The following is a 26056-nucleotide window of genomic DNA, read 5'->3' on the forward strand; positions in this document are numbered from 1 at the left end:
TGCCCCATCATTGGTGTCAGTGGGAGGAATAGTTCCCCATCATTGGTATCAGTGGGAGGAATAGTGCCCCATCATTGGTATCAGTGGGAGGAATAGTGCCCCATCATTGGGATCAGTGGGAGGAATAGTGCCCCATCATTGGCGTTAGTGGGAGGAATAGTGCCCCATCGTTGGTGTCAATGGGGGGAGGAATAGTGCCCCATCGTTGGTGTCAGTGGGGGGAGGAATAGTGCCCCATCGTTGGTGTCAGTGGGGGGAGGAATAGTGCCCCATCGTTGGTGTCAGTGGGGGGAGGAATAGTGCCCCATCGTTGGTGTCAGTGGGGGGAGGAATAGTGCCCCATCGTTGGTGTCAGTGGGGGGAGGAATAGTGCCCCATCGTTGGTGTCAGTGGGGGGAGGAATAGTGCCCCATCGTTGGTGTCAGTGGGGGGAGGAATAGTGCCCCATCGTTGGTGTCAGTGGAGGGAGGAATAGTGCCCCATCGTTGGTGTCAGTGGGGGGAGGAATAGTGCCCCATCGTTGGTGTCAGTGGGGGGAGGAATAGTGCCCCATCGTTGGTGTCAGTGGGGGGAGGAATAGTGCCCCATCGTTGGTGTCAGTGGGGGGAGGAATAGTGCCCCATCGTTGGTGTCAGTGGGGGGAGGAATAGTGCCCCATCGTTGGTGTCAGTGGGGGGAGGAATAGTGCCCCATCGTTGGTGTCAGTGAGGGGAGGAATACTGTCTCATCGTTGGTGTCAGTGGGGGGAGGAATAGTGCCCCATCGTTGGTGTCAGTGAGGGGAGGAATAGTGCCCCATCGTTGGTGTCAGTGAGGGGAGGAATAGTGCCCCATCGTTGGTGTCAGTGAGGGGAGGAATAGTGCCCCATCGTTGGTGTCAGTGGGGGGAGGAATAGTGCCCCATCGTTGGTGTCAGTGGGGGGAGGAATAGTGCCCCATCGTTGGTGTCAGTGAGGGGAGGAATAGTGCCCCATCGTTGGTGTCAGTGGTGGGAGGAATAGTGCCCCATCGTTGGTGTCAGTGGGGGGAGGAATAGTGCCCCATCGTTGGTATTAGTGACACAAATGATGGGGCACTATCCCTTCCACTGACACCAATGATACTTACCTTGCTGACTCCTGCTCCAGCCTGGGCTCGCTCTCTCCCTCTCCCATCTACAGCCTGCATACCTGGCTGCAGCAGGAAAATTTACACTTACCTGTCAGCTGTCTTCCTTCTCTGGCCTCTCTCTTCACTCGTTCCTGCAGCTCCCTCGATCTTCTTCGATCTCCGCGCGCTGCCGCTCGGCTCCTCCTCTCCAAGCTCCACCTTCTCGCCGGTGATTGGCCGCCTGTGTGCCTCTCCTGAGCTACAGTTCCGGTGGCCAATCAGCGGCGAGGAGGCGGTGACAGGGGCAGCATATCATCTCGCCCACACATCGCCGGAGACAGCAGCGGTGTCTCGGTTCCTAAGACCATCGGAAATATGTGTTTTCCGATGGTCTTAGGCGACCCCTGGGAAATGGTCGTTCGACCCCCAGGTTGAGAACCGCTGCCATAGACACACTCCTAAACCTTGTAGACAGCCTTCCCAGAAGAGTTGAAGCTGTTATATCTGCAAAGGGTGAGCCCACTCAATATTGAACCCTAAGACTGGGATGCCATTAAAGTTCATGTGTGTGCAAAGGCAGGCCGACCAATACTTTTGGTGATATAGTGTAAATAATTATCAGTAAGCTGTGCACTCAACGTTCTAGACCCAGCGGGTGACATAGTGGTATTGTGGGCCTGATTCCAGGATCAAAGATGGCGGTTTCATACGGTACGCACAAGCAACGTCTGTTCCAGGCCCCGCCCGCTCACTCACTCTATTGGCACTATGGCGCAGAGCCGGTGACGTTGGGAGAAGTTGCCGCCAGGGTTGGTGTTATAGAAGTGGAGGTGAGTGTTACCGGCAGGGTGGGGAGTTGGTGGGATTCCGGTCGGTAGTACCGGGCGCTGTGTGGGAGGAGGAGTGCAGTGCTCGGGGAAGAGTTGTGCTGACTGGTCACAGCTGGCGGTGAGGAGAGCAGCAATGAAGGTCAGGTACGGAGAGAAGAGGGAGGAGGATGAGGCAGTGTGCCCGGCTGTGTGTCTATAGAGGGGACTCCGATACTGCCACCCCCAGCTCTCCCCCCGGTGTTGGCTTCTAGAAGGATCCCCGCACGTGGCTGATATTCCTGTGTGGTCAGGGCCATTGGGAATGATGACTCAGAGAGAACCACGGATGGAGCGGAGATTCTGTTGAGGATTAAAGTGGAACTATAGGCAGAAAGTATTATTTTCTGCATTTTGGATAGTGCTAGGGAGGGTTATAGGAGGGCTCAGCAAATCCCAGGGGGTTGTTGTCAGCCCATTCACTGTTGGTACCAGGCATGAGCAAAGCTTGCCAAAGTCCAGGAGTTACCAAATGCTGGCCGTGACACATACCAGTTGCTGGGAATCTCCCATCAAATCCCTCTTCCTTCAACCCTATTGGCTATCTCCTTGCCTTTTTTTTTTTCCCCTTTTCTCTAACAAGCAAGGCCCGCCCCTGTAGTCTATGCACTGATTGGATGGGCCTCTGGATTCTCGCCTGCAGTTGGCCTTAGTAGCTGTCAGGTGGCTGGGCTACCCGCATCTCCCGCTGTCTGTGCTTTTGGCTTGGCAGGCTGTGACTAGTCCGGACGGTGGCAGCTCGGAACCCTGTCTGTGGATTGTTGTGACTGACCTCGGTTGTCCTCATCTCCGGTGGTGGCCTGGGATGTGGGGAGAGGACCATGTGTCAGGAGGATGGTATAGCTTGTTGTTGCCTCCATTCAGCGCTTGCCTGAGCAGGCTGGATAAAGTACGTGTAAGTCATCCAGCCTGTTCAGGGTTAGGGGCGCGCATGTGCGTTCTCCCTGCTGATCCGCACTAAGGCTAGGTTCATTTCTGTGCGGGTGGTGCTGCTGTATAGCTGAACCACCCGCACAGAGGAATGCAGACCCACGGGCGGGTGCCATTAGTTCTAATAGCATGCCGCCCGTACTGGAATTCTCAACTGTATTGGGAACCAAGGTTCCCATGCGGACTGCATTTTCAGAAGTGCAGGGACTTCTCTGCATGTCACGGGGCACAAGAGTCCATTTAAATGAATGGGCTCTTGTGCTAGCGTAAAACACGGCCACTGGCTACGGTGGGATTTTGTCTGCAGGTCCTGGCCAATGGTTTATGGCTGGGATCTGTCGATTGGCTGTACGTACACACAGGGCTCTGTACACAGAGCAGTGATCTATGTTCTTTAAAAAAAACTGACTCCTAAATTTTTTCACTGGCTGTTAAATTCAAATCAGATTTGTCAAGCCTTGGGTATACCCCACCAGGTTTATTTTTGCCATCTGTGGCCGATTGCAGAGACTTCTCTTCATGTCCTGTCCCATAGCTAAAACAGGAAGTGAGTAATTCTCTGCAAAGTGTTCTAATCCCTCTCCACTCTATCCAAAACTAAAGGTTTGCGTTCAGTGATACTTTCAAGTAGTTGTAAACCCTTACAGATGTAAAGTGACCCAGTATATTATATACGCATATTACCCAATGAGGTGACTAGCCTTAGGTGATACGCAGAAACAAATCAAATTCTCCTAGATAAGATTTTCCTGTTTATCTGGAGCACTTCTCTACAGCCATTCAAAGTGCAGAATTTATACAGCTTGTCTGAGCTTTCAGAAAGCGGGGAGCTGAAGTTACCCTTTGCAGAGCTCAGTGAGGAGAGCTGATTGGAGGGAAGAGGCACATAGGAACAGAGCTGAAGTGGTCAATCGCAGGCTGTGTGCTGGAGCTCCCTCCCCTTCACTTTTTTTTTTTCTCTCGGTTTTAGGAAAACCTGTCAGAAGTGATTCATGTTGATAGCAGAGGGGGGAGAGAGAGAGAGAGAGACTATGGACTGAGACAAGTACATACTATAGAGGGAAATGTTTTGTTCATGGTTGAGGTTTACAGCCACTTTAAAGAGGAAGCAGCTTGGTACAAACAAACTATTTAAACTCAGAAGAAACCTGGAGGTAACCTGGCCATACATTATACAATTTCCTTTTCAATCTCCTTTAGATTTATCTCCAACTATGTAGTGAAATGGCCTGCCTGATTACATACAAAGTATAAGTTTGACCTCTTATGGTTTTGTTAAGTTGTAAGGAAAATTGTACAATGTATGACCAGCCTTAGGCTTTAACTGCTTAAGGACCAGCCAACTGTCTTTTTACGGCGGACAGCTCCTCTGTGCTGGATCACATGCATGTATTTGATCTAGCATTTTGGGTATAGGGCTGCGCGCCCCCTGCCTGATTTGCGCTGTCATTTGGTACAGCACAAGTCGGTCACAGGGCCTGGCCAATGATTTGTGGCTGGGACCTGCTGATCGGCTTAGCGAATCACAGTATAGAGCTCTGTGCTTATTAACAACACAAGGCTCTGTACACGGAGCAGCAGTGTGGTTGATTTTCTCCCTGCAAAGCCTGTGTGCAGCACCTTTTGCCATTTGCACTTGGGCTTTTGTAACCTTTTTTTGTTACCTTATCAGCACAGTTTGATACAGGAACGCCTCAGATCTCTTACCCAGCAATCTGGATCTTAAAGCAGAACTCTAGTCAGAAAATGAAGTCCTGCTAGATCAAGTCAGGCTGCCCTTTATGCAGGTATAGCTATGTAAAATTTTAAAAATAAGTGCCTGTACTGTTTAACATCCAATCCCTGCACTTCTGCTTTGTTTTTCGACACTGCTGAATTTCTAGAGGCCGTTCTGCTGTCACCCTAAAGATCTACTGCTGCTCTGGGCTTCAGCAAAATGGCAATCTCCGACAAGAAGAAACAGGAGCAATGCTGGAGGCAATTTATAACACACACTAATTTTGGTAGCATAATTATTAATGTGGAATGTATGTTTCTTGCTAAAACATAATTTTTTTTATTTTTTTTTATCAAGTTGTTATGGAGAAAGTTCTGTTTGAAGTTAGAAGCTGATTGCACATCTGCACCAGATTTTGCACTCTCCAGTTTTAGTAAATCAACCCCAATATGTACCAATAACTCTAGGCTGTCAAAAGTTGAGACTGCAGACTATTTTCATATGCTGACAGACTTTTTGTCTGCAGTTTTTGGTTCAGAATGTGCTGGTTTCATGAGTTGATGAGCTTGTCTGCTGTTGTCTAGTGCTTTCTGGTTCTGCAGCACTATGGCAACTTTGTGACTTGTCAGTACAGTTTAGAAGTATTTTTGAAATGTAGCTGATGAAATCTACAAAGTGTCTGTAAACTGTCTAATTATCAAATTAGTATCTGACCTATTTTAGTGTGTGTGAGTGTATAGCCGTGGACAAATTTGTGATATACCCTTCTGCGAATAAAGAACCGCCCCAAAGCCAATCATCTATATTTAATAACAAATCACTTCCTTTTAATTTTTGACATGGACAAAATTGATTTAGACCCTTAACCCAATACTTTATTGCACAGCCATTAGAGGCAGTCATTGTGAAAAAGCATACTTTTTTTTTTTTTTTTTTCTTCTCTTTTATAGCTGTAAATGATAATTCTGTACCTAAATGTTAATTAGGCCCACTCTTCTTGAGCAAACTGTTCCAGCTGTCTTCGCTCTTACATAAAAGTGGTTCTAAAGGCAGAAGGTTTTTACTTTAATGCACTCTCTGCATGAAAGCTGCATTCAAACTTGAACGTTTTTTTGTGGCTGGAAGTTCCAAAAAAGCTCACACTTAAAAATTCAGTTGTTTTCTATGGTGCCTGTTCACACCTGGTCGCACAAACAGGCACCATAGAGAACAATTGATTTTTTAAGTTTGAACTTTTTTTGGAGCTTCAAGCTACAAAACGCTCAAGTTTGAATGCAGCCTGAAGTAAAAAACCTTCCATGGTCAGCTTGTCCCCAACCCCCCCTAAATATTTATCTGAGCTTGCTCTCGATCTATCACTGTGCCCAAGAGCAGAAAATGTGTGATAATTACAGAAAACAGTCTAAAATATCACTATGATCCAGTTGTATTTTGTAGGCGTACCAACAAATTTGTCCAGGCCATTTTTAGATTCTTTGTACAATAAGCAATTGTATTCTCTCTTCATGCTTTCTTTGCATTAGTGTGACATATCAAAGGCATGTAGTTATACAGGAAACAGTTGCTTTTAAAGGAGAAGTGCGGGAATGGAAAAAAAAAGCAAAAACTAGTGAACCGAAATGAAAATTCTGGTACGGAAACTGAAAATTTAGGATGCACTTGGCCGGAAACCAAAATGGACAGTTTTTAACCTCCTTGGCGGTGTTCCCGAGTGTAGCTCGGGGTAGAATTTCTATACCAAGAACGGTAACCCCGAGCTACACTCGGGCTTACTATGCAGCGTTCTCTGGGGGTCCCTGCAGCACTTACCTTGTCCTTCGCTCCCACGATGGGTCCCCTGCAGTGTCCCCGTCCATCTCCTCCGGCGGATGCCGGCATCTGACTTCCGTGTTCCGGTCCCCGTGACGTCGGAATGTTCGGGCGGCGAAACCGGCGGGAAATTTGAAATTTTTAAAAAATGACATTTTTGCTGTCATTGCTTTTTCACTGCATTTCACATACATTTTGTCCCCACTGCTTTGTCCTGTGCCCTGCCTACATTTTGACTGTTCTTTCTGCCTGGAAACTTAGAAAAGTCCATGGCGGCCAAAAAGCATCCCTTTACATCAAAAGCGGTTTTAGAACAGCGATAGTAAATCAGAACCACTTGCAGAATTGAGTGATAATGATTTGTGGGGAAATTCCTCATCAGACACTGAAAACGATTTTGCGACTTTGCTCAGCGATGTGCGAATTTGCCTCTGTATTTCAAATTTCAGTGTTTTTGGTTTGATTATATTATTGAATTAAATTTATTATTATTATATTATTTTTTATGATTATTTATTAAATTATAATTTATGATTTCGTGTTTCAAGTTTTATCATATCCGGAATGTTTAATAGACTCTTTTTCGGATAGATTTCAGTGAGTTATTCCTAAAAATTACAGCCTACAATTAAAAACTACATATTTCCATGCAAAAAAATGGTACCGCTTTCAGCACAAAATTCCTGACATGATCATACCGCCAGGGAGGTTAAAAATGTATTTATTTTTGAAAAACAATTTTAAAAAAAATACACTTTAATGAATAAAAAAAACAAAACAGCATATAGCCCAATTTTTTTTTGTAAAATATGAAAGTTGATGTTACGCTGAGTAAAGAGATACCCAACATGTCATGCTTTAAAATTGCGCACGCTCATGGAATGGCACCAAACTACTGTACTTTAAAATCTCCATGGGGGATGCTTTAAAAATTTCTACAGGTTACCAGTTTATAGTTATAGAGGAGGTCTAGTGCTAGAATTATTTCTAGGTGTGGGTGTGGCCTACGTATGCGTTCCCCACTGCACTGGGGGACGGGTGCACTGTAAACTTTTTTTAAAATTTATTTATTTTATTACATTTTTTTTTTCTTTACACTGTCCTGTTATTTATTTATTTATTTTTTATCACTTCTTTCTATCACAAGGGATGAAAGCATCCCTTGTGATAGAAATAAGCAGTGACAGGTCCTGTTATGGACAGATATATGGGGTCAATAAGACTCCACATCTCTCCTCTACAATGTAAAGCATTAGATCAATAAAAAAGGCATTGATCTAGTGCTTAAAATATAAATAAAAAAGACCTTGTGTACAAGGCACCAGAATCGGACGTGATGTAATGACATCGCTCCGGTCCTCCAAGGCCATAGAGATGAGTGGGGCCATCTTTCCTTCACTGATCTCTATGCCCAGTGATTGGATCATTGGATAGGTTCTCAGGTAAGCCTGAGAGCCACCGGGTGGTGGGGGCAGGGCTGTTTTTGGCACCTGCATCGGTGCCTATTTTCATATCAGCCAAAGGCCGATAGGGGTATTTTCAGACGCAACTTTTCGGTTGCCGAAATGTCGGTACCTCCCTAAAAAAAAAAAAACAAAGACGCATATTCGCCTATGTGACTGCAGCTGTCCCCCGCTGGCTCTAAGACCTAGAACTGAGTGATCAAATTAGCACTGATTGCTCAGTTGACGGTCTTCACTGAGTAGAGAGCGGTGACTGGCAATCAGCAGTTCTATGCTCTGCCCCTCCAATTCTCACTGGAGCGCTAGGCTGTGGAGGCGGCTGGCTTCAGCCTCTTATTGGAGTGCTAGGAGACTGAGCCAGCTGCCAGTCAGGCATCTGGGTGGATAATAATCCTCCCAGAATTTAGAGTAGCCCTGTGACTCCAGCCAATGGGGCTTTAGCCTGCTGTCAGCTGAATCTGGGTCACAGTAGTGCAGAAATAAGTGCGTTCCTGTGACCCAGAAGAGAAGTATGGCCAAAAAAGCTTTGACCATACTTCTTTGAATTTCATCACATTTCAAGAGGAATGATGCATTGTTTCAATGAGTTGTAAGGGTACCAACAAATTTGTCAATGTCTGTGATTATATATAGCAGTGTTTCTTAACCTTTTTTCCGTCAAACGCTCTTTAAAATTCTGCACAATCTTGAGGCATCCCATTCTAAAGTGTAAAAATGAAACTAATAACTTTACATATCATCTACACATGTAGGACACCCAACATTAGAGGTGATTTATTCTTCTGCACCTGGTACTGACTAGTATTCCAGTGTTTCTCTTCTCCCTCACTCAGCTAATGGGAATGCACTGCTGAGGGGCACGAAGAGGCGAACAAGAATGCTGTGCAGCCGCCTGACATCCTTCTCATCAGCCGATGACATCATTGGTTGGTCGGACATTAGAAGTTGAGGTGTTGCGCAGTGAAAACATGCGGCTTTGTGTAACTAAAAGGCAGGCTTGATCTACTCACTGGTTTTTATACAATATTAAAGGGCATTTTGCCAAGGCACCCCTGAAGGCTGATAAACGCTCTCCGGCCCCTTTATTTGGTATACTTGTTTAATTGCTTTGTAACACAAATTGCTAATCACATGGCAGTAACTCAATGCATTTAGGCATCTAGATGTGAAGACAACTTGCTGAAGTTCAAACCGAGCATCAGAATGGGGAAGAAAGGGGATTTAAGTGTCTTTGAACTTGGCATGGTTGTTGGTGCCAGATGGGCTGACCTGAGTATTTCAAAAACTGCTGATCTTCTGGGATTTACAGAGAATGGTCAGAAAAAGAGAAAATATCCATTGAGCAACAGTTGTGTGGACGAAAATGCCTTGTTGATGTCAGAGAAGACTGGGCAGACTGCTTCAAGATGATAGAAAGGCAACCGTAACTAAAAAAAACACTTGTTACAACCAAGGTATGCAGAATACCATCTCTGAATGCACAACACATCGAACCTTGAAGCACATGGGCTACAGCAGCAAAAGACCACACCGGGTGCCACTCCTGTCAGCTAAGAGCAGGAAACAGAGGCTACAATTTGCACATACTCACCACAATAGGACAATAGAAGATTGGAAAAATGTTGCCTGGTCTGATGAGTCTCGATTTCAGCTGCAACATTCTGATGGTAGGTCAGAATTTGGCATAAACATGAAAGCATGGATCCACCCTGCCTTTTATCAACAGTTCAGGCTGGCGGTTGTGTAATGATATGGAGGATATTTTTTTGGCACACTTTGGTCACCCACGGACTAATTTGAGCATCATTCAAATGCCATGGCCTACCTGAGTATTGTTGCTGACCATGTCCATTCCTTTATGACTCCAGTGTCCCCATCTTCTGATGGTTACTTCCAGCAGGATAATGCACCGTGGCACAAAGCTCAAATCATCTCAAACTGGTTTCTAGAACATGGCAATGACTTCACTGTACTCCAGTGGCCTCCACAGTCATCAGATCTAAATCCAGTGATCACCTTTGGGATGTGGCGGAACGGGAGATTCACATCATGGATGTGCAACTGCTTGATGCTATCTTGTGAATATGGACCAAAATACCTGAGGAATGTTTCCAACACCTTGTTGAATTTATGCTACAAAGAATTAAGGCAGTTCTGATGGTAAAAGGGGGTCCAACCCGATACTAGCCAGGTGTACCTAATAAAGTGGCTGGTGAGTGTATAGTATGGCAGAAAATGTGGAAAACCTGATAAAGCACATTCTTTATATTTTTTATTTAAGTAAAAACATTCTAAAGGTGTTCATCCTTTTCCTGTCCTTATTCAAAGTATTACTCATTTTCAGTGAAGTGAAAACATTGGTGTAGAGATGTGTTAAAAAAAATAACATTATAAAATGATAATACCTGGTTTTCCCCTTGGGCTTTCATATTTAAGTTTTATTGTATGTTTTAACATCAAGTTCTGTGATCCGAACTAAATTTACTTTGCTGCAAAGAAATTCCTGTGTGGTTTATATAACTAGCTTATTTTAAATGGATACCACTTGGCTGAAATCATAAATCTAACACTTATTAGTAATAATGTCTTTATGGAACGTGTTTTAACCCTTCCACTGCCAGGTCTGTATGTCCTACGTACCTGACAGTGGGGGGGCTACAGCCACTGGGATTATGTATAAAATGGATAGGCAGACTCCTGCTTTGTCAAGTGGAAGGAGTGGGGTGGCTGCACTGCCACACGATTGCTTGTACACACCGTGGTAACGACGCCTGCCCCGCCATGTATTCCAAGTTCCACTTGGCCTGCTTCTGGCCCGTGTCTGACATAGTGGGTGTCGGCAGGTGGAGGGGAGAGAGGAGAGTGGACACATGTCCACTCTCCTCCCTTTCTTGCTGTGATGTGGAAACGACATGTATGATGTCACTTTTGAGGAATGTTTGGCAATGTGATCTGCATTGCAGTACTTTTGAGTGGATCCCAGAGGAGACATGCAGGGCCTAAAAGTTACATGTTCCATATCGCTGTGCATGCTGGAGTGAGAGCAATATTTTTAGCAGAAGACCTCCGTGACAGTAAACCAATGACCTGTAGGGGCTTTTGAAGCGTCACCTATAGAGAATATAGGGTGCTGAAATGTATTGCCATTTCATGGGCACACACAGATTTATGGTTTGACATGTTGGGTATCTATTCTGTGCACCCTCGTCTTTTATATTTTATCTAAAATCTGGGTAATTTATTGCAATTGTTTGGCCTCCCCCAACTTTACTGTCTCTCCCATAAATGTTTACCTTGTCTGCATATTGTGAATGATGTTTATACTCTTCTTCTGCACAGGTTGTCCACTGGACATACCTCCTGTGATTCTGTCCCAAACATTTTGCCTGCAGTCATGCTCTTGGTCATCCTCCTTACCTACTGCTCACTGTCCTAGTTGTACCCCAATCCTCTCCTGAACATACTACCTGTTATCATACACTCTGTACTGCTGTACTGCACATACTGCCTGCTGTCATCACCACTGCATTCCCCCCCTGCACATGCTGTCATCACCACTGCGTTCTTCCCCTGCACATGCTGCCTGCTGTCATCACCACTGCGTTCTTCCCCTGCACATGCTGCCTGCTGTCATCACCACTGCGTTCTTCCCCTGCACATGCTGCCTGCTGTCATCACCACTGCGTTCTTCCCCTGCACATGCTGCCTGCTGTCATCACCACTGCGTTCTTCCCCTGCACATGCTGCCTGCTGTCATCACCACTGCGTTCTTCCCCTGCACATGCTGCCTGCTGTCATCACCACTGCGTTCTTCCCCTGCACATGCTGCCTGCTGTCATCACCACTGCGTTCTTCCCCTGCACATGCTGCCTGCTGTCATCACCACTGCGTTCTTCCCCTGCACATGCTGCCTGCTGTCATCACCACTGCGTTCTTCCCCTGCACATGCTGCCTGCTGTCATCACCACTGCGTTCTTCCCCTGCACATGCTGCCTGCTGTCATCACCACTGCGTTCTTCCCCTGCACATGCTGCCTGCTGTCATCACCACTGCGTTCTTCCCCTGCACATGCTGCCTGCTGTCATCACCACTGCGTTCTTCCCCTGCACATGCTGCCTGCTGTCATCACCACTGCGTTCTTCCCCTGCACATGCTGCCTGCTGTCATCACCACTGCGTTTCTCCCCTGCACATGCTGCCTGCTGTCATCACCACTGCGTTTCTCCCCTGCACATGCTGCCTGCTGTCATCACCACTGCGTTCTTCCCCTGCACATGCTGCCTGCTGTCATCACCACTGCGTTCTTCCCCTGCACATGCTGCCTGCTGTCATCACCACTGCGTTTCTCCCCTGCACATGCTGCCTGCTGTCATCACCACTACGTTCCTCCCCTGCACATGCTGCCTTCCCTCATACTCTATGCCCTCCTGTCCTGCACCTATTTCACAGTGTCATCCCTTCTGCCCTCCTCTCCTTCACATACTATCTGCTGTGAAACCCCTCTGCACTCTTTTCCTTTACATGCTGCCCACAAGAACACTTCCTTGGCTTTAGTTTTTATTTTTTTATTTTGGAATATCTCTAACCTTGCATGTTCTGTGTAAAATACTGTATTATCTCGATATTTTGTTTAACTTGTATTGATGAGAAAAATTCAAAATAGAAAAAGTCCTTCCAACTCTTGCATAAACTAAAAAATTGATTTAATAATAATGTTGCATAAAATTAGAAATAAAATATTGGAATACAGAATGTTTAGATAATGTCCAAAAAATATAGTTCAGTTCTTAAGATATTGTATATAATTAAGTATGTGTAGTGATGTGAATCTGTGTGTCCAATCTAGGCTTCTAGAAAAGTGTGTCTAAAAAATCTTTGTTCTGCTCTTTTAGGAGCAATCCGCCCCCACCTTCCCAAAAATGGGCTGGTCTACTCCTCTGTCCCTTGTAGTTCTACAAAGATAATTGGCAACAGATGTATAGAACAAAACCTCAGTCTTCTTTCCTTCCCTCAGAGTCGGAGTGTAACTTTAGAACGTCTAGACAAAGCTTCACTGACATTCCATCAATCGGGGTAAATCAGATGTATTTTACACATATTACAGTATAAATCTTGTAAGCCTAACATGTATGAAATAGATTCTTACAATTCTCTTGTCAGTGAAACTTTATCTCTTACTTACAGAGATGGTGGAAGATGGGGGAGGAATAGCTAGACTAATTACTACCACATTTTGCTTGAATGTAGAAAAAACACAAGCCATATATACATATGTATTCACATACGTGTGTGTGTGTGTGTTCACATAGACTATAAAAAGTCTATTTATCTTACTTTTCCCAATCTAGAACAAACAGAAATATAACAACTCTATTAAGATCCACCTCATTCATACATATGTTAGTACTGTTAATAAGTAGATATTAGGTTAAGGAAAGCTTCTAACATTCTGGAACAGGCTCAGTTTTGCTAATTTTGTTATACACCTCTGTGTGCAGCACCTTTCGCTGTTTGCACTTGGGCTTGTCTCATTTGTTACTATCTCAGCACAGGCTCTGATCTCTTATACAGCAATCTATACTTTAAAGTGGAACTTTATTTAGAAAATTTAAGTGCTACTAGATCACCTCGGGCTGGCCCCTTTTGCAAGTATAACTATGTGAAACATTAAAAATAAGTGCCTTTCCTGTTTAAAAATCCACTAATATACTGTTTCACCTTGCTCTGCACATGCTCAGTTGCTCTCTCTTTTTCAGCACTCTGCTGAATTTCTAGAGGTCGATCTGTTGACAGCCTAAAGTGGGGGTCAACAACCAGTAGATCGTGGCCAGGTGACTGGTAGATCACAGTCTGGGCTTGCTGACCCACCATCCCAGATCATCGAACAGAGTGCAATGTAGAAGGACTACTTGTTAAGTTGGAGCTGTAGTAGAGAGCAAGAGCCACAAAAGCCGATGCCTCCTCTGTAGTGTTGACCTCTGCCCCATGCGGAGCGATACCAACTGCACTCCACCTCTGATCTCGGCTAGCAGTCTCCAGCATGGTGCCAGCAGCAGGAAAGAGATCTTCAGGTCAGTGTAAAGCAATACACTGGGCATAATAGTATAGGGCTGCTTTTACACTGATGCTCTGTGGTTTTGGGGTGGTAAAACCACAGGTTTTTACCACCCTCCAACTTTACGCGTGAACAAGCTCTACGGGTGCTGCTGCCGAATGCAACTAAGGGCTCATTCACAAGGTGGTGAGGAGGCGATATGTTGCCTCCTCATTACCTGATTTAAGCCTATGTTTGTTGCAATGCAAGCGATTGTGACATGGTAGCACAACAAGGGGGATAGTGGTACAGGAGGAAGTGACTGTGGGGGATGGAGTGGTAGGAGGAGTGGAGGAGATCGGTTGTTAGGTGAGGGTGGGGTAGGCTTCCCTGAAGAGATGGGTTTTCAGGGTGCGCCTGAAGGTGAGGAGGGTAGGTGATAGTCTGATGGATTGGGGTAGGGAGTTCCAGGGGATGGGGGGAAGTCCTGGAGAAGTCCTGCAGTCGGGCCTGGGAGGAGGAGACCAGGGAGCTGGAGAGTAGGAGGTCCTATGAGGAGCGAAGGGCATGGGTGGGGTTGTATTTGGGTATCAGGTCAGTTAGCTAGTTTGGGGCAGCGTTGTGAATGGCTTTGTATGTCAGAGTTAGTAGTTTGAATTTAATGCGTTGAGCAATCGGGAGCCAGTGAAGGGATTGGCAGAGGGGGGTGGCAGATGTGGAGCGGTTGGTGAGGTGGATGAGTCTAGCCACTGAGTTCAGGATAGACTGGAGTGGGGATAGCAATTGTTTGAATAGGCCAGTGAGAAGGGAGTTGCAGTAGTCCAGGCGTGAGATAATGAGGGAGTATACGAGTTGTTTAGTAGTGTCTGGGGTGAGGAACGTACGTATCTTGGAGATGTTGCGGAGGTGGAGCCTGCATGACTTTGTTAGTGATTGGACATGAGGTTGGAAGGAGATGTTTGAGTCCAGGGTGACACCCAGGACTTTGGGATTGATGGTGGCATTGCTAGTCGTGATGGAGAGGATGGGGGGCGCGGGCTGGGGGGAAGACTAGGAGCTCGGTTTTGGACAGGTTTAATTTGAGGTAATGGAGCGACATCCAGTTTGATATGTCGTTCAGGAGGTGGGTGATGCGGGTGGAGAGTGAGGGGGTGAGTTGAGGGGTAGAGAGGTAAATTTGTGTGTCGTCAGTGATAGTTGAAGCCGTGAGAGTGTATCAGTTTGCCAAGGGAGGAGGTGTAGATGGAGAAGAGGAGGGGTCCGAGGACAGAGCCTTGGGGGACACCAACAGAGAGGGGGAGGTGGCAGCGTTATAGGTAACGCTGAAGGAGCGTTGGGATAGGTAGGAGGAGAACCAGGAGAGAGCAGCGTCCCTGATGCCGAAGGAGTGCAGTTTAGTAAGGAGGAGGGGGTGGTCGACAGTATCGAAGGCCGCGGAGAGGTCGAGGAGCAGGAGGATAGAGTAGTGGCCATTAGCTTTGGCGGTTAGCAGGCCGTTAGTGATTTTAAGTAGGGCGGTTTCGGTGGAGTGTAGGGGACGGAAGCCAGACTGTAGTGGCCTATAGTTCTACTTAAAGCGGAGTTCCACCCAAAAGGGGAAGTTCAGCTTTAAGGACTGCTCCCCATTAAGGATTGCCACCTTTGGGGGGCGGGGTGGGAGCAGGTACCCAAATTTGACAGGTACCTGCTCCCACTTCCGGTCCGATCACCTAGGCAATCGGAAGGTGTCCTCCCTCCATGTAGTAATTTGGGACACGTGACAGGTCCCAGAAGACTACAGGACCATTCATCAAGCGATGCGCTACTCGCGCATGTGTTACTCGCGCATGTGCTACTCGCGCATGTGCAGTGGGTACCCGGCCGTGAAGCCGCAAGCTGTCACAGCCAGGTGCCCACACTGAAGATACCGGCCTCCTGGAATACAGAACGACCGGTGAAATGGGCTGCGGGGGACACACCATGGGACCGAGGGACAGGTAAGTGGCTGTTTTTTTAAAAGTCAGCAGCTATAGTTTTTGTAGCTGCTGAATTTTATTTTTTGACAGGGTGAGTGGAACTCCGCTTTAAACTCTGAAAATAAAGAATTGCTAGGTGGTAAAGTTTTTTGGTACATAAGACATGCAAAGTCTCTTTTCCCTCAATCCTTTTTTTTCTTCTTCTTAGTGCACTGGATGGCACATGAGCCTTGCAATGTACAGTCATCTATACGTTGCCAAGAAATTAAACGGTTGATGTGGGCAGTATAATTTGTGCGTGCATACGCAGAATTTACATCATCTTGGCCACCCAGTGGCTGATGAGCAGTGTGGGAAGGAGAAGAAGCAGTGGAGATAAAAGGATCTGGAGACTGACAGCCTGGATCAGACTGTGCTGGAGGAGTGCATTCTTGTGCCATTATATGCAAGTATGCATTGTATACTTACACATTATGGCAAAATCATGTTCACTACTCAGAACTTTAGTTATGCCTAAAAGGGCTTGATTATACTACTACTGTTTAGCTGTTTTGTTGCACACCACCACACATATATGAGCCCTTGTGTGCAGAAAAACACAGCTCAGCAAATGTAGTGTGAAGACGTTCTAAAGGAAATTTGTCAGTAGATAAACACTGGACCTGCAATAGCGGACTTTGGGAAAAGTGTGATCTGGGCTGTGGAACTGTGATGAGAATGGTGATAAAGGATGGAAATGGGCATTAAACAATTTATACAAAATGATCATATTCCTGTCTTTTCTGAAGGGTATTCCGGATTGGGAGGCATCTTATTTTCTTCCCTTCATGAAATCACTACATCATTGTAGAAAGGGTGAATTCCTTCTACTAGTCTGTTCACTTTCTTTTGTTATTGTAGCAGACTCGCAGATCAGGATGGTTGCCTACACCCATGTGATTCATCCATAGCAAGTTCTTCTAGACGCCCTAAAAGATTCATCTTTTCTGTGGTCAGTTTAGAACATGAACCTCATAGTGTGACATTGAGAAATTAAGCTTTTGGTACTGATGCCAATTTCTCCTGACTGAAGTATAATTCTAGCTCAAGCATTATATTGCCAGGTGTAAGTAGCCTCTGTGATAGTACAGCTGGCAGTCTGTAGACTTATTTTCTTTAATTACTTTTTACTTATCTAGGTCTGTAAACGCATGTACATTGAATGTAGGCTCTCTGAATGAACATTTCCAGCCCTTCCCTTGTTGCAGTGTCTTTTCCTCACTGGCATTTGATGTTGTTTAGCACGTAGTAGCCAGGCATGATTTAGCTTTCCTTGATTCCACTGTTATTGATATGTATGAGCTAGAAGGTGTCGCTCCTCTTTGCACTGTGTAAAACCTTTATAGTGTACATATGTGTGTTCCTGGTTGGTATAACCTTGAAATATCTGAGATTTTTGTTGGCAATCGTTAACCTAAGCATTTAGTTGTGTTCAGCTTCCACCTTAACATATGGGTGTTTTTTATTAAACTTCTTGCCACCCGGCCAAGTTCAGTCACAAATGTATGTGACTGTTTTTTGGTTTTTTTTCTGGGATTGTAGGTGCACATATGCGTGCCCCCTGCCGACCCACGCGTTGATTGGACACAGCACGATTTTGTCAACCGGTTCCAGCTGAAACCTGCTGATCGGCTGTGTCCAACCACAGCCCCAAGTCCTGTGCTGATAAACACACAAGGCTCTGTAAATAGAAAAGCAATCTTGCTGCTTCTTCTCTCTGAAAAGCAAGGAGGAAAAAACAGCAAGATCCACAAGTAAAACAAGCGCACATTATACATTGTTAGGCGCATAGTTAACCCCTTGATTGCACTTAAATGTTAACTGCTTTCCAGCAAGTGTCAGTATGGGGACAGTGTACATTTTTAGCACTGATCATTGTATTAGTGTTACTTTGTGTCAGTGTACCTCCCAGCCAGCATCAGTTAGAGCCAGATTGCCCATCACACTATCTGTCTTGCTAGAAGTCACTGATCCTATTACCAGTATATCTTTGTAGCTGTGTAAATTCCTGTGTATATATACCATCATTTGTAGACTTTTGCACAAACCAATATACACTTGTTGGAATTTTTTTCTTTTTTTTACCAAAGACATGTAGCAGAATACATGTTTGGCCTAAATTTATGAAAAAAATTATTATTATTTTTTTTTAAATCCGATCTGTTATCACAGAAAGTAGAAAATACAGGTGTACCTCGGTTTACAAATACCTCGGTTAACGTAATTTTCAGTTTACGAATGAAAATTCATTGAAAATATTTTTTTTTACAATATGAAGTGTATGTCGGTGCCGATTTCTAAATGCAATTTCCAGGCTTTTTTTTTCTTCACTATAGCTCACAGAGCTGTCACTTTCCACAGAGTTAAAAGAAGCTTTGTTTCTTTTAAGGAGCTAAAAGGAAACATTGTTTCTTTTAACTTCGGAAAATAAACTAAAAAGAAACTCTCTTTTAGCTGGGGGAAAGCGACAGCTGAATCTCTGAGCTATAATGAAGAAAAAAAAAAAAGTGGTAATTACAATTAAAAACAGACACCATAATAAATAAAATAAACAGCGTGGGGTCCCCCCTCCCCTTCGGGTCTGATATGGATTTTAAGGGGAACTTACACCAAAATTTAAAAAAAAAAAACAAAAAAAAAAAGGCATGGGGGTCCCCCCCAAAATCCATACGAGACCCTTATCCGAGCATGCGTGAACCCCCTCCTGAACCATACCAAGCCACATGCCCTCAACATGGGGGGTGCTTTGGAGCAGGGGGCTCCCCCCCCCAAAGCACCTTGTCCCCATATTGATGGGAACAGGGGCATCTTCTCTACAACCCTGGACGGTGGTTGTGGGGGTCTGTTGGCAGGGGGCTTATCGGAATCTGGAAGCCCCCTTTATTAAAGGAGCTCCCAGATCCTGGTCAAAAAGTGTAGTGTGAAAAAAGACAGGACACTGTCTTTGACAAGTCCTTTATTAAAGGAAATAAACTAAAAGAATGTCCCCCGCAGTAGATCCAACATCAATCACGATGACCACCGCTGCCGCCGACCCCTTACCTATTTAAGCACTGTCAAACCACCGGAGCAGGCAGACGGCTGGAGGCCGTCTTCAGAAGCAGAGCCTTTTTTTTTTTTCGGGTCGGCGATGGGCATCGTGATTGAATTTGGATCTACTGTGGGGGACATTCTTTTAGTTTTTTCTTTTAATAAAGGACTTATCAAAGACCGTTTCCTGTCCTTTTTTTTTTTTTTGGGACTGATTTTTGGGACCATGTACCCCATACTCATTCACATGGGGGGGCTCCCTTGTTAAAGGGGGCTTCCAGATTCCGATAAGCCCCCTGCCCGCAGACCCCCACAACCACTGGCCAGGGTTGTGGGGAAGAGGCCCTTATCCTCATCAACATGGGGACAAGGTGCTTTGTGGGGGGGAGCCCCCCTGCCTTAAAGCACCCCCCATGTTGAGGGCATGTGGCCTGGTATGGTTCAGGAGGGGGGGGCACTCGCTCGCCCCTCCCCCCCCCCCCCTTCCTGACCTGCCGGGCTGCATGCTTGGATAAGGGTGTGGTATGGATTTTGGGGGGACCCCTACCACACCATTTTTTTAAAGAATTTTCCTGTGGGAGTTCCCTTCAAAATCCATACCAGACCAGAAGGGCTTGGTATGGATGGGAGGGGGGACCCCACGCCATTTTATTTATTTTTTAATTTTGGTTAATGTGTCCAACTCTTAGAAACCTGACATGTTTTCCCTTATTTTTAATTCAAAAGTGTATGTGGTTTTATTTTTAATGAATTTGTTCACCTGGAGCAACTGTGGATTTGTAGGGTATATCACTTTGATATGGCCCAAAAATATTTAGACAGAATAAAGGTGAATAAAGCACCTGAACCGGATGGTATACACCCACGGGTCCTAAAAAATTGAGCTCTGTCATTTCAAAGACCTTGTTTCTAATTTCTAGGGACTTTTTAATGACTGGCAGAGTACCACTGGATTATCATAAGATCAACGTGATGTCTATATTTAAAAAGGGGGTCAAAGTGTTTACCATGTAACTCTAGACCTGTTAGTTTAACTTCTATAGTTGGGAAGACACTGAAGCGTTTTGCAAAAGAATGCATAGGTGAGTTTTTGCTAGAAAAAATATTTCAAGCAACAGGCAGCATGGATTCTCAAAAGACAGATGTCAAACATATGAGTTGTTTTTATGAGGAGATTAGCAAAGCCTTAGAACAAGGAGTGGCTGTGGAAAAAATTATACTTTGGATTTTGAAAAAGCATTTGATAGAGTTCCCCACACACAGCTAATGTGTAAGGTAAAGTCTACAGGCTTAGAAAAATCAGTTTGTAAATGAATAGAAAACTGGCTAATGAGTAGTGATTAACCACTTCATTACCAGGCAATTTCATTCCCTTCCTGCCAAAGCCAATTTTCAGCTTTCAGTGCTGTTGCACTTTGACAATTGAACAGTCATGCAACACTGTACCAAAACTAAATTTTTTTTATAATTTTGTTCACACAAATAGAGCTTTCTTTTGGTGGTATTTAATCACCACTGGGATTTTTATTTTTGCTAAATAAACAAAAAAACCCCTACATTTTTAAAAAAGTGTTTTTTCTTCGTTTCTATTATAAAATTTTGCAAACCATTGTTCTTCATAAATTTAGGCCAAAATGTATTCTGCTACATTTATTTGGTGAAAATATCCCAAATCAGGGGTTATTTAGTCTGTACGAAAGTTATCCTCAAACTATTGTATATATCTGAAAAGCAATCAGTCCTGATCTGTTGATGGCCTATCTCATGTCTTGAGGCCCAAACATTTCACGGCAGTACAAATAACCCCCAAATTACCTCTTTTGAAAGTAGGCATTCTGAGCTATTTAGTTAGAGGCATGGTGAGTTTTTTTTTTTTTTTGAAGTTGTAATTTTTTTGTCATTTTTTTGAAAATGAAGAAATACATTTTCAGTGTGGTGTGTGTTGTGTTTTTTTTTTTTTTTTTGTTTGTGTTTTTTTTTTTAGCATCCTGTCACCAGTGCAGTACATCAACATATAACTGGTGTGGCAGTAATTAAGTACATTGATGACCGTACAGGAAAAAAAATTAGTTTTTTTTTTAAGCATTTTTTTTACTGCATGAAATTGATTCATTCAGTGGGTTTTGTTGTGCTTAGCTGTGATTGGAAACCGTTAATCACGTGGTACAGACCACATGGTACAGATGGACTGTAATTGGCTTTGTCGGTACCATGTGATCACTGTGACAAATAACAGCTAGCAACACAATTTGTATACAATGAATTGAAGCCATTCATTGTTTACAATTGTCTGGTCTGCTATGATTGGTCACAGCAATCACTTGGTACCGGCAGTTGGCCGGTACAGTGATCTGTAATCGACTGTGTCTGGGAGGACGTCATATGACGTCCCACCCGGCTGTCATTTAGCAATAGACTGGGCGGGAAGTTAATGATTCTTACTCTGGTTCAAAGTTATTAGTGGTGTACCCCCAAGGTTCAGTGTTGGAACCCTTACTTTGTAATATATTTATAAATGTAGGTCAATATAGGGTCTGGGATTAAAAGTCTCTAACCCTTTTTTTAAAAACGCAAGCACATGGAACCGCATGGTGCTTTAGCACCAGACAGTTTCATGCAACCGAAAGCTGATCCTCGGGGGATCGAGGTCTTTTACTTTTACAGGCAAAAACCTGTGTGCAGCATCCCCCTCTAAATACTTTCCTGAGCACCATCTCGATCTGTTGATGTGCACGAGTGCCTCAAATCTCCAGGACTCTCCCCTCAGCCTTCTCCCCTCAGCCAGAGCATTGAAAATGGGTCATGGGTGGGTGTTCCAGCATGACAATGACTTAAAACATGGCCAAGGCAACAAAGGAGTGGCTGAAGAAGAAGCACATTAAGGTCCTGGAGTGGCCTAGCCAGTCTGCAGACCTTAATCCGATTGAAAATCTGTGGAGGGAGACGAAAGTTCGAGTTGCCAAACATAAGCCACCAAACCTTAATGACTTGGAGAAAATCTGCCAAGAGGAGTGGGCCAAAATCGCTCCTGAGATGTGTACAAACCTGGTGGCCAACTACAGGAAACGTCTGACCTCTGATTGCCAACAAGGGATTTGCCACCAAGTACTAAGTCATGTTTTGTGAAGGGGATCAAATACTTATTTCCCTCATGAACATGAAAATCAGTGCATCATTTGTTAGACATGCGTTTCTTTTGAATTTTTTGTTGCTATTCTGTCTCTGTGTTACAATACACCTACCATTCGATTTTTAGACTGATCATTTCTTTGTGAGTGGGCAAACATTCAAAATCAGCAGGGGATCAAATACTTATTTCCTTCACTGTATAACTTGTTTGTTTTTTGTGTGTTTTTTTTGGTTTTTTTTTTTTAAATGCCTTTCTTATCACTTAATGAATGCCCCTCTTGTGCATTTGCAAAAGAGCAGCACATTTTGGCTATGGGTGCAGAGCACGAGTGATTTATCCCCAGTCCTGCAATAATGTGAACCTAGCCTTACTTTTTGTCCTGCTGACAACAATTTCACTGAATAGTAAGTGAAGTTAAATCTGCAACAGAGACACAAACAGAAATAAAAATTCGTCTTCTAGTTGTCAGACACATTAAAAACTGATAGTGAATACCTGTTTTGGGTGTTGTTACATTTCCTTGCCTGTGGTGGCTAATATACATAATCAGTTTGGCTCACTGAAAATGTGCAATACTTGCCCTTTTTTTTTTTTTTTTTTTTATAGGTCTGGAATTTTTTTTTTTTTCATAAAGAACAAAAGTAGAGCCACAAACCTTTTCACACCACACATTGCATTTTCAATTCCACTACAAATTCCTGAGGTTGGAATGTATGCTGTAAACACCTGAACTGCCTGCACAAAGCAAGGTTTACTTGGCTCAGGACTGTTATGTACACAGGACCTGTTGTGCTTGAAGCACTAGCTGTGCCTGTGACATGCTTTTGGTTATTACACATCTACCCAGTAGGCGTAAACAATGATGGTATAAATAAATATCTTTTTATCCAAGTGGTCTATGTACAGAGATCCTAAAAATAGCAGGTGGTTCTCCAGGCAATGTTTCCTTTCCTAACTATACTTGTTGTTATAACTGCCCTTGCTTTGTCCCTGTCCTTATAGGGCAGCTACAGCTAACCGTTTACATTTATCTTCCAGCTTGACTATGGAAGAGCAGAAGTTGACTGTTTATACTGTTCTCTTTGTCGAGAGATCTAATGGTGTCAGATGCTGCACTGGCTGTTACGTTTAGTTAGAATGGTTCTGCAACAAGTTGCCCATAACATGGATTCGGTAAGTTCTGCTTACAACTTGATTCGTTTAAGGGAAATCTAACACTGTTATAAATTTACATGCACATATTTCATCTGTTTTCTCCAAGTTTGTTTGATTTCCCACACACATTACTATTCTTTCCTACCAAAATTTGTCTCATTGTTATGAATAATAATCCTAAGATTACTGGGGCTTTTTACTGTTTAAGTTTAGGCGCAAATGAAAAAACAAATCAGCAGAAATATTACTTATAGTCAATAGGATGTGTCCCTTGTGCTCCTGACTCATGCATTAGATTAAATCCTTCTGCTGCGATTTCCCCCCCCCCCCCAATACCGCTGCCATAATCTTCTGGTGCGGCAGGGGTTAGTAGAGGCAACGTGTGGGTGTGTGATGACTGTCCTCCCTATCTGCCTACCTCCTCCATTCATAGAAGGTAGACTTCATCTTTTATGAATGAAACACAATTTGTAAATGGAGGAGGCAGACCTTTTAAATTCATTCTTCATTCATAGATCACTTTTCACCCATAGAAGCTATAGTACAGCTTCTTCGAATGGAGGAGGTGGGCGGAAAGGATGGGCATTGTTGGCACACTTGATGAGTGCAGGTCACAAGTCTGTTGGCTCTGTTAACCTACTTTGTACTGCAAGACTACAGCTATCAGGGGTGTGGAAATTTTTGAAAAAACTACTTGTCCAGGGACTAAATCGAGGCCCCAATGTACGTGTCCCTCATGACAATCTACTTGCCCAGATAAAACATTTTTTTAAACAAAAGCGTATATAAATCGGAGGTCATTTTAGCAATTTCTGGGGCTTTTAAAAACGAGGCTTTATGGCGACTTAAACATTTTAATATTTTTAACATTGCGCTGTTTATCTCCTCCTACCCTCCCTGCCTGTCTCCAGTACCGCACCTGGGGGACTACAGGGAGGGGGGAGACCCTGTAGTGTAATGAACAACGATTGGCTGCCCATCAGGAAAGGGTGGGTCAGGGCTTATACTTTATCCCTTTCACTGCCAGAGCCGTTTTTGCTTTTTCGCTGCCAGAGACGTTTTTGCTTTTTTTGCACACGTTTAAAAAAATCATTTTATGCCTGAAGTTTACATAAAACCCCCTAACATATATTTTCTGAATGCAGAGACCCTAGAGAATAAAATGGTGATAGTTCCAATTTTTTATGTAACATGATTTTACCGCAAACTTTTTGTAAAAAATCCAAGTAAGTTAATTTTAGGGCACAAAAAAGAAATAAATTACCCTTTTTTTTTTTGAAAATATAAAAGATGAGGTTGCATCGAGTACCTAGATATCCAACTTGTCAAACCTTAAATTTGTGCGCGCTCATGAAATGGTGATGAACTTCAGTACCCCATATTTTCTATAGGTCGACACTTTTTTAAAGCTCCTTATAGGTCACCAGTTTAGTGTTACTCATTCTGGCGTGCGCGACGATGTGACGTGTGACCTTTTTGGTGACAGGTTCTCTGAGACATCCAAGGTCTAAAAGACCCTGCATGTCTCTACTCTGCTCCACTGAATGTAATGCAGTGCACATAGCACCATATTACATTCTTTCCCGGAGATTGCATTACAATCTCTTAGCAGCGACCCAGAAGTGACATCGTAACGTCACTTCCGGGTCAGAACAAGAAGGGGAGCGGACTTGTCCGCTCTTTTTTCCCTCTAGCCAACGGCAAGCCGAGCCTGCAGATGGGCAATCAGAGCCTGGGAAACCTCATGGGGGGTGGCGGAGATGCTGGCACTATGTGGAAGCAATTGGCGGCAGCGCTTCTGCCAATTGCTTCTACCTGACAGGTGAGCCCACTGGTTGCCCGCAGCAGGGCTAAAGGAAGAAAAAAAAAAACTACCTGCCTGGCGCCAGGAACTACATTTCCCGGGCGTCGGGCAATAGGAATCCAACATCCCTGAGCTATGCAGGAGTCGGCAGCACATTTCCTATTCTCTGTAACTGTCACTTGTGCTGTGTTTTTTTTTTTTTTTTTTTTTTTTTATTTATGATTTCAACTTGGGCTTTAAGTGTGACATGTTAAGGGTTTGCTTGCTTGGAAAAAGATAACAAATCTTAGCTAGGGCAGTGTTTATATTTAAGAAGGTTTAGGTACTTTTCATGTGTTTTTTAAAAAAGACTTTACAGAGCTCAATAGCTGAAAATATTAACAAATATTAGTCAGAAGAGTGTCTCCTCCTCCTTCCTTTCATATGACTTTGCCTAAGCTCTCTGTTTCTCAGGTTCTGTGGTCAAGTAAACCATATGGCTCATCTCGAAGTATTGTCCGAAAAATTGGGTCAAATCTGCCTATGATACAGTCGCCAAGAGTTCACTTCCAGGTAAGTTGTTACTGAGATTAGAAAATTTGAGAAAGCTGTGTGTATATATAATTTTTTTTTTTTCTCTTAGTTTATTAAACGCAGTATTTGAAAGTGTTTCTAAAGTTACTGTCTACTTTGAATAAGTTTTAATGTGACAAAACAATACTTAAACAAAAAGTTAATTTAGCATATGATTGCTGATTAGAATTGGCAGACCACTCCTGCACATGTAACAGTGCCTAGGCAAACTCTTCTACCCTCATGGGAATTTGACTCCACCCAGCTCTAGTTCCACTTTAGCAGGGTTTGCAGTGTTGTGTGTCTTGTTTGCGGTTTTAGTTGTGTGACCCTTTCTGTGTTACACTTTTTTCGTCACACAAGCTTTGACCTATGAAACTATGCATATACCATACCTGGCTGATGCCCTTGGAAGCTAGAAATCACTGGTAAAGCAATGACCTCAACTTGCTTCCAGGTCCGATGCTGAGTGGCTGGCCTTCTGC

General features: G+C 44.0%; 1 protein-coding gene across 1 annotated transcript in view; it reads left to right on the plus strand.

Annotated features, from left to right (window-relative positions):
• The first annotated feature begins 1830 nt into the window (after nt 1-1830).
• Nucleotides 1831-26056, plus strand: part of MTFR1 (mitochondrial fission regulator 1) — a 42141-nt gene continuing 17915 nt past the window's right edge. Inside the window, exons 1-3 of the mRNA XM_089685334.1 lie at nt 1831-1918; nt 23099-23233; nt 25473-25571. Of these exons, the coding sequence (XP_089541460.1) occupies nt 23168-23233; nt 25473-25571 (165 nt within the window). The 5' untranslated portion in view covers nt 1831-1918; nt 23099-23167. The remainder of the gene's footprint in view (nt 1919-23098; nt 23234-25472; nt 25572-26056) is intronic.

Source organism: Staurois parvus, unplaced genomic scaffold, assembly GCF_062004578.1.
Source record: "Staurois parvus isolate SC_StPar_1 unplaced genomic scaffold, SC_StPar_1.0 ptg000371l, whole genome shotgun sequence".
Taxonomy (NCBI): domain Eukaryota; kingdom Metazoa; phylum Chordata; class Amphibia; order Anura; family Ranidae; genus Staurois; species Staurois parvus.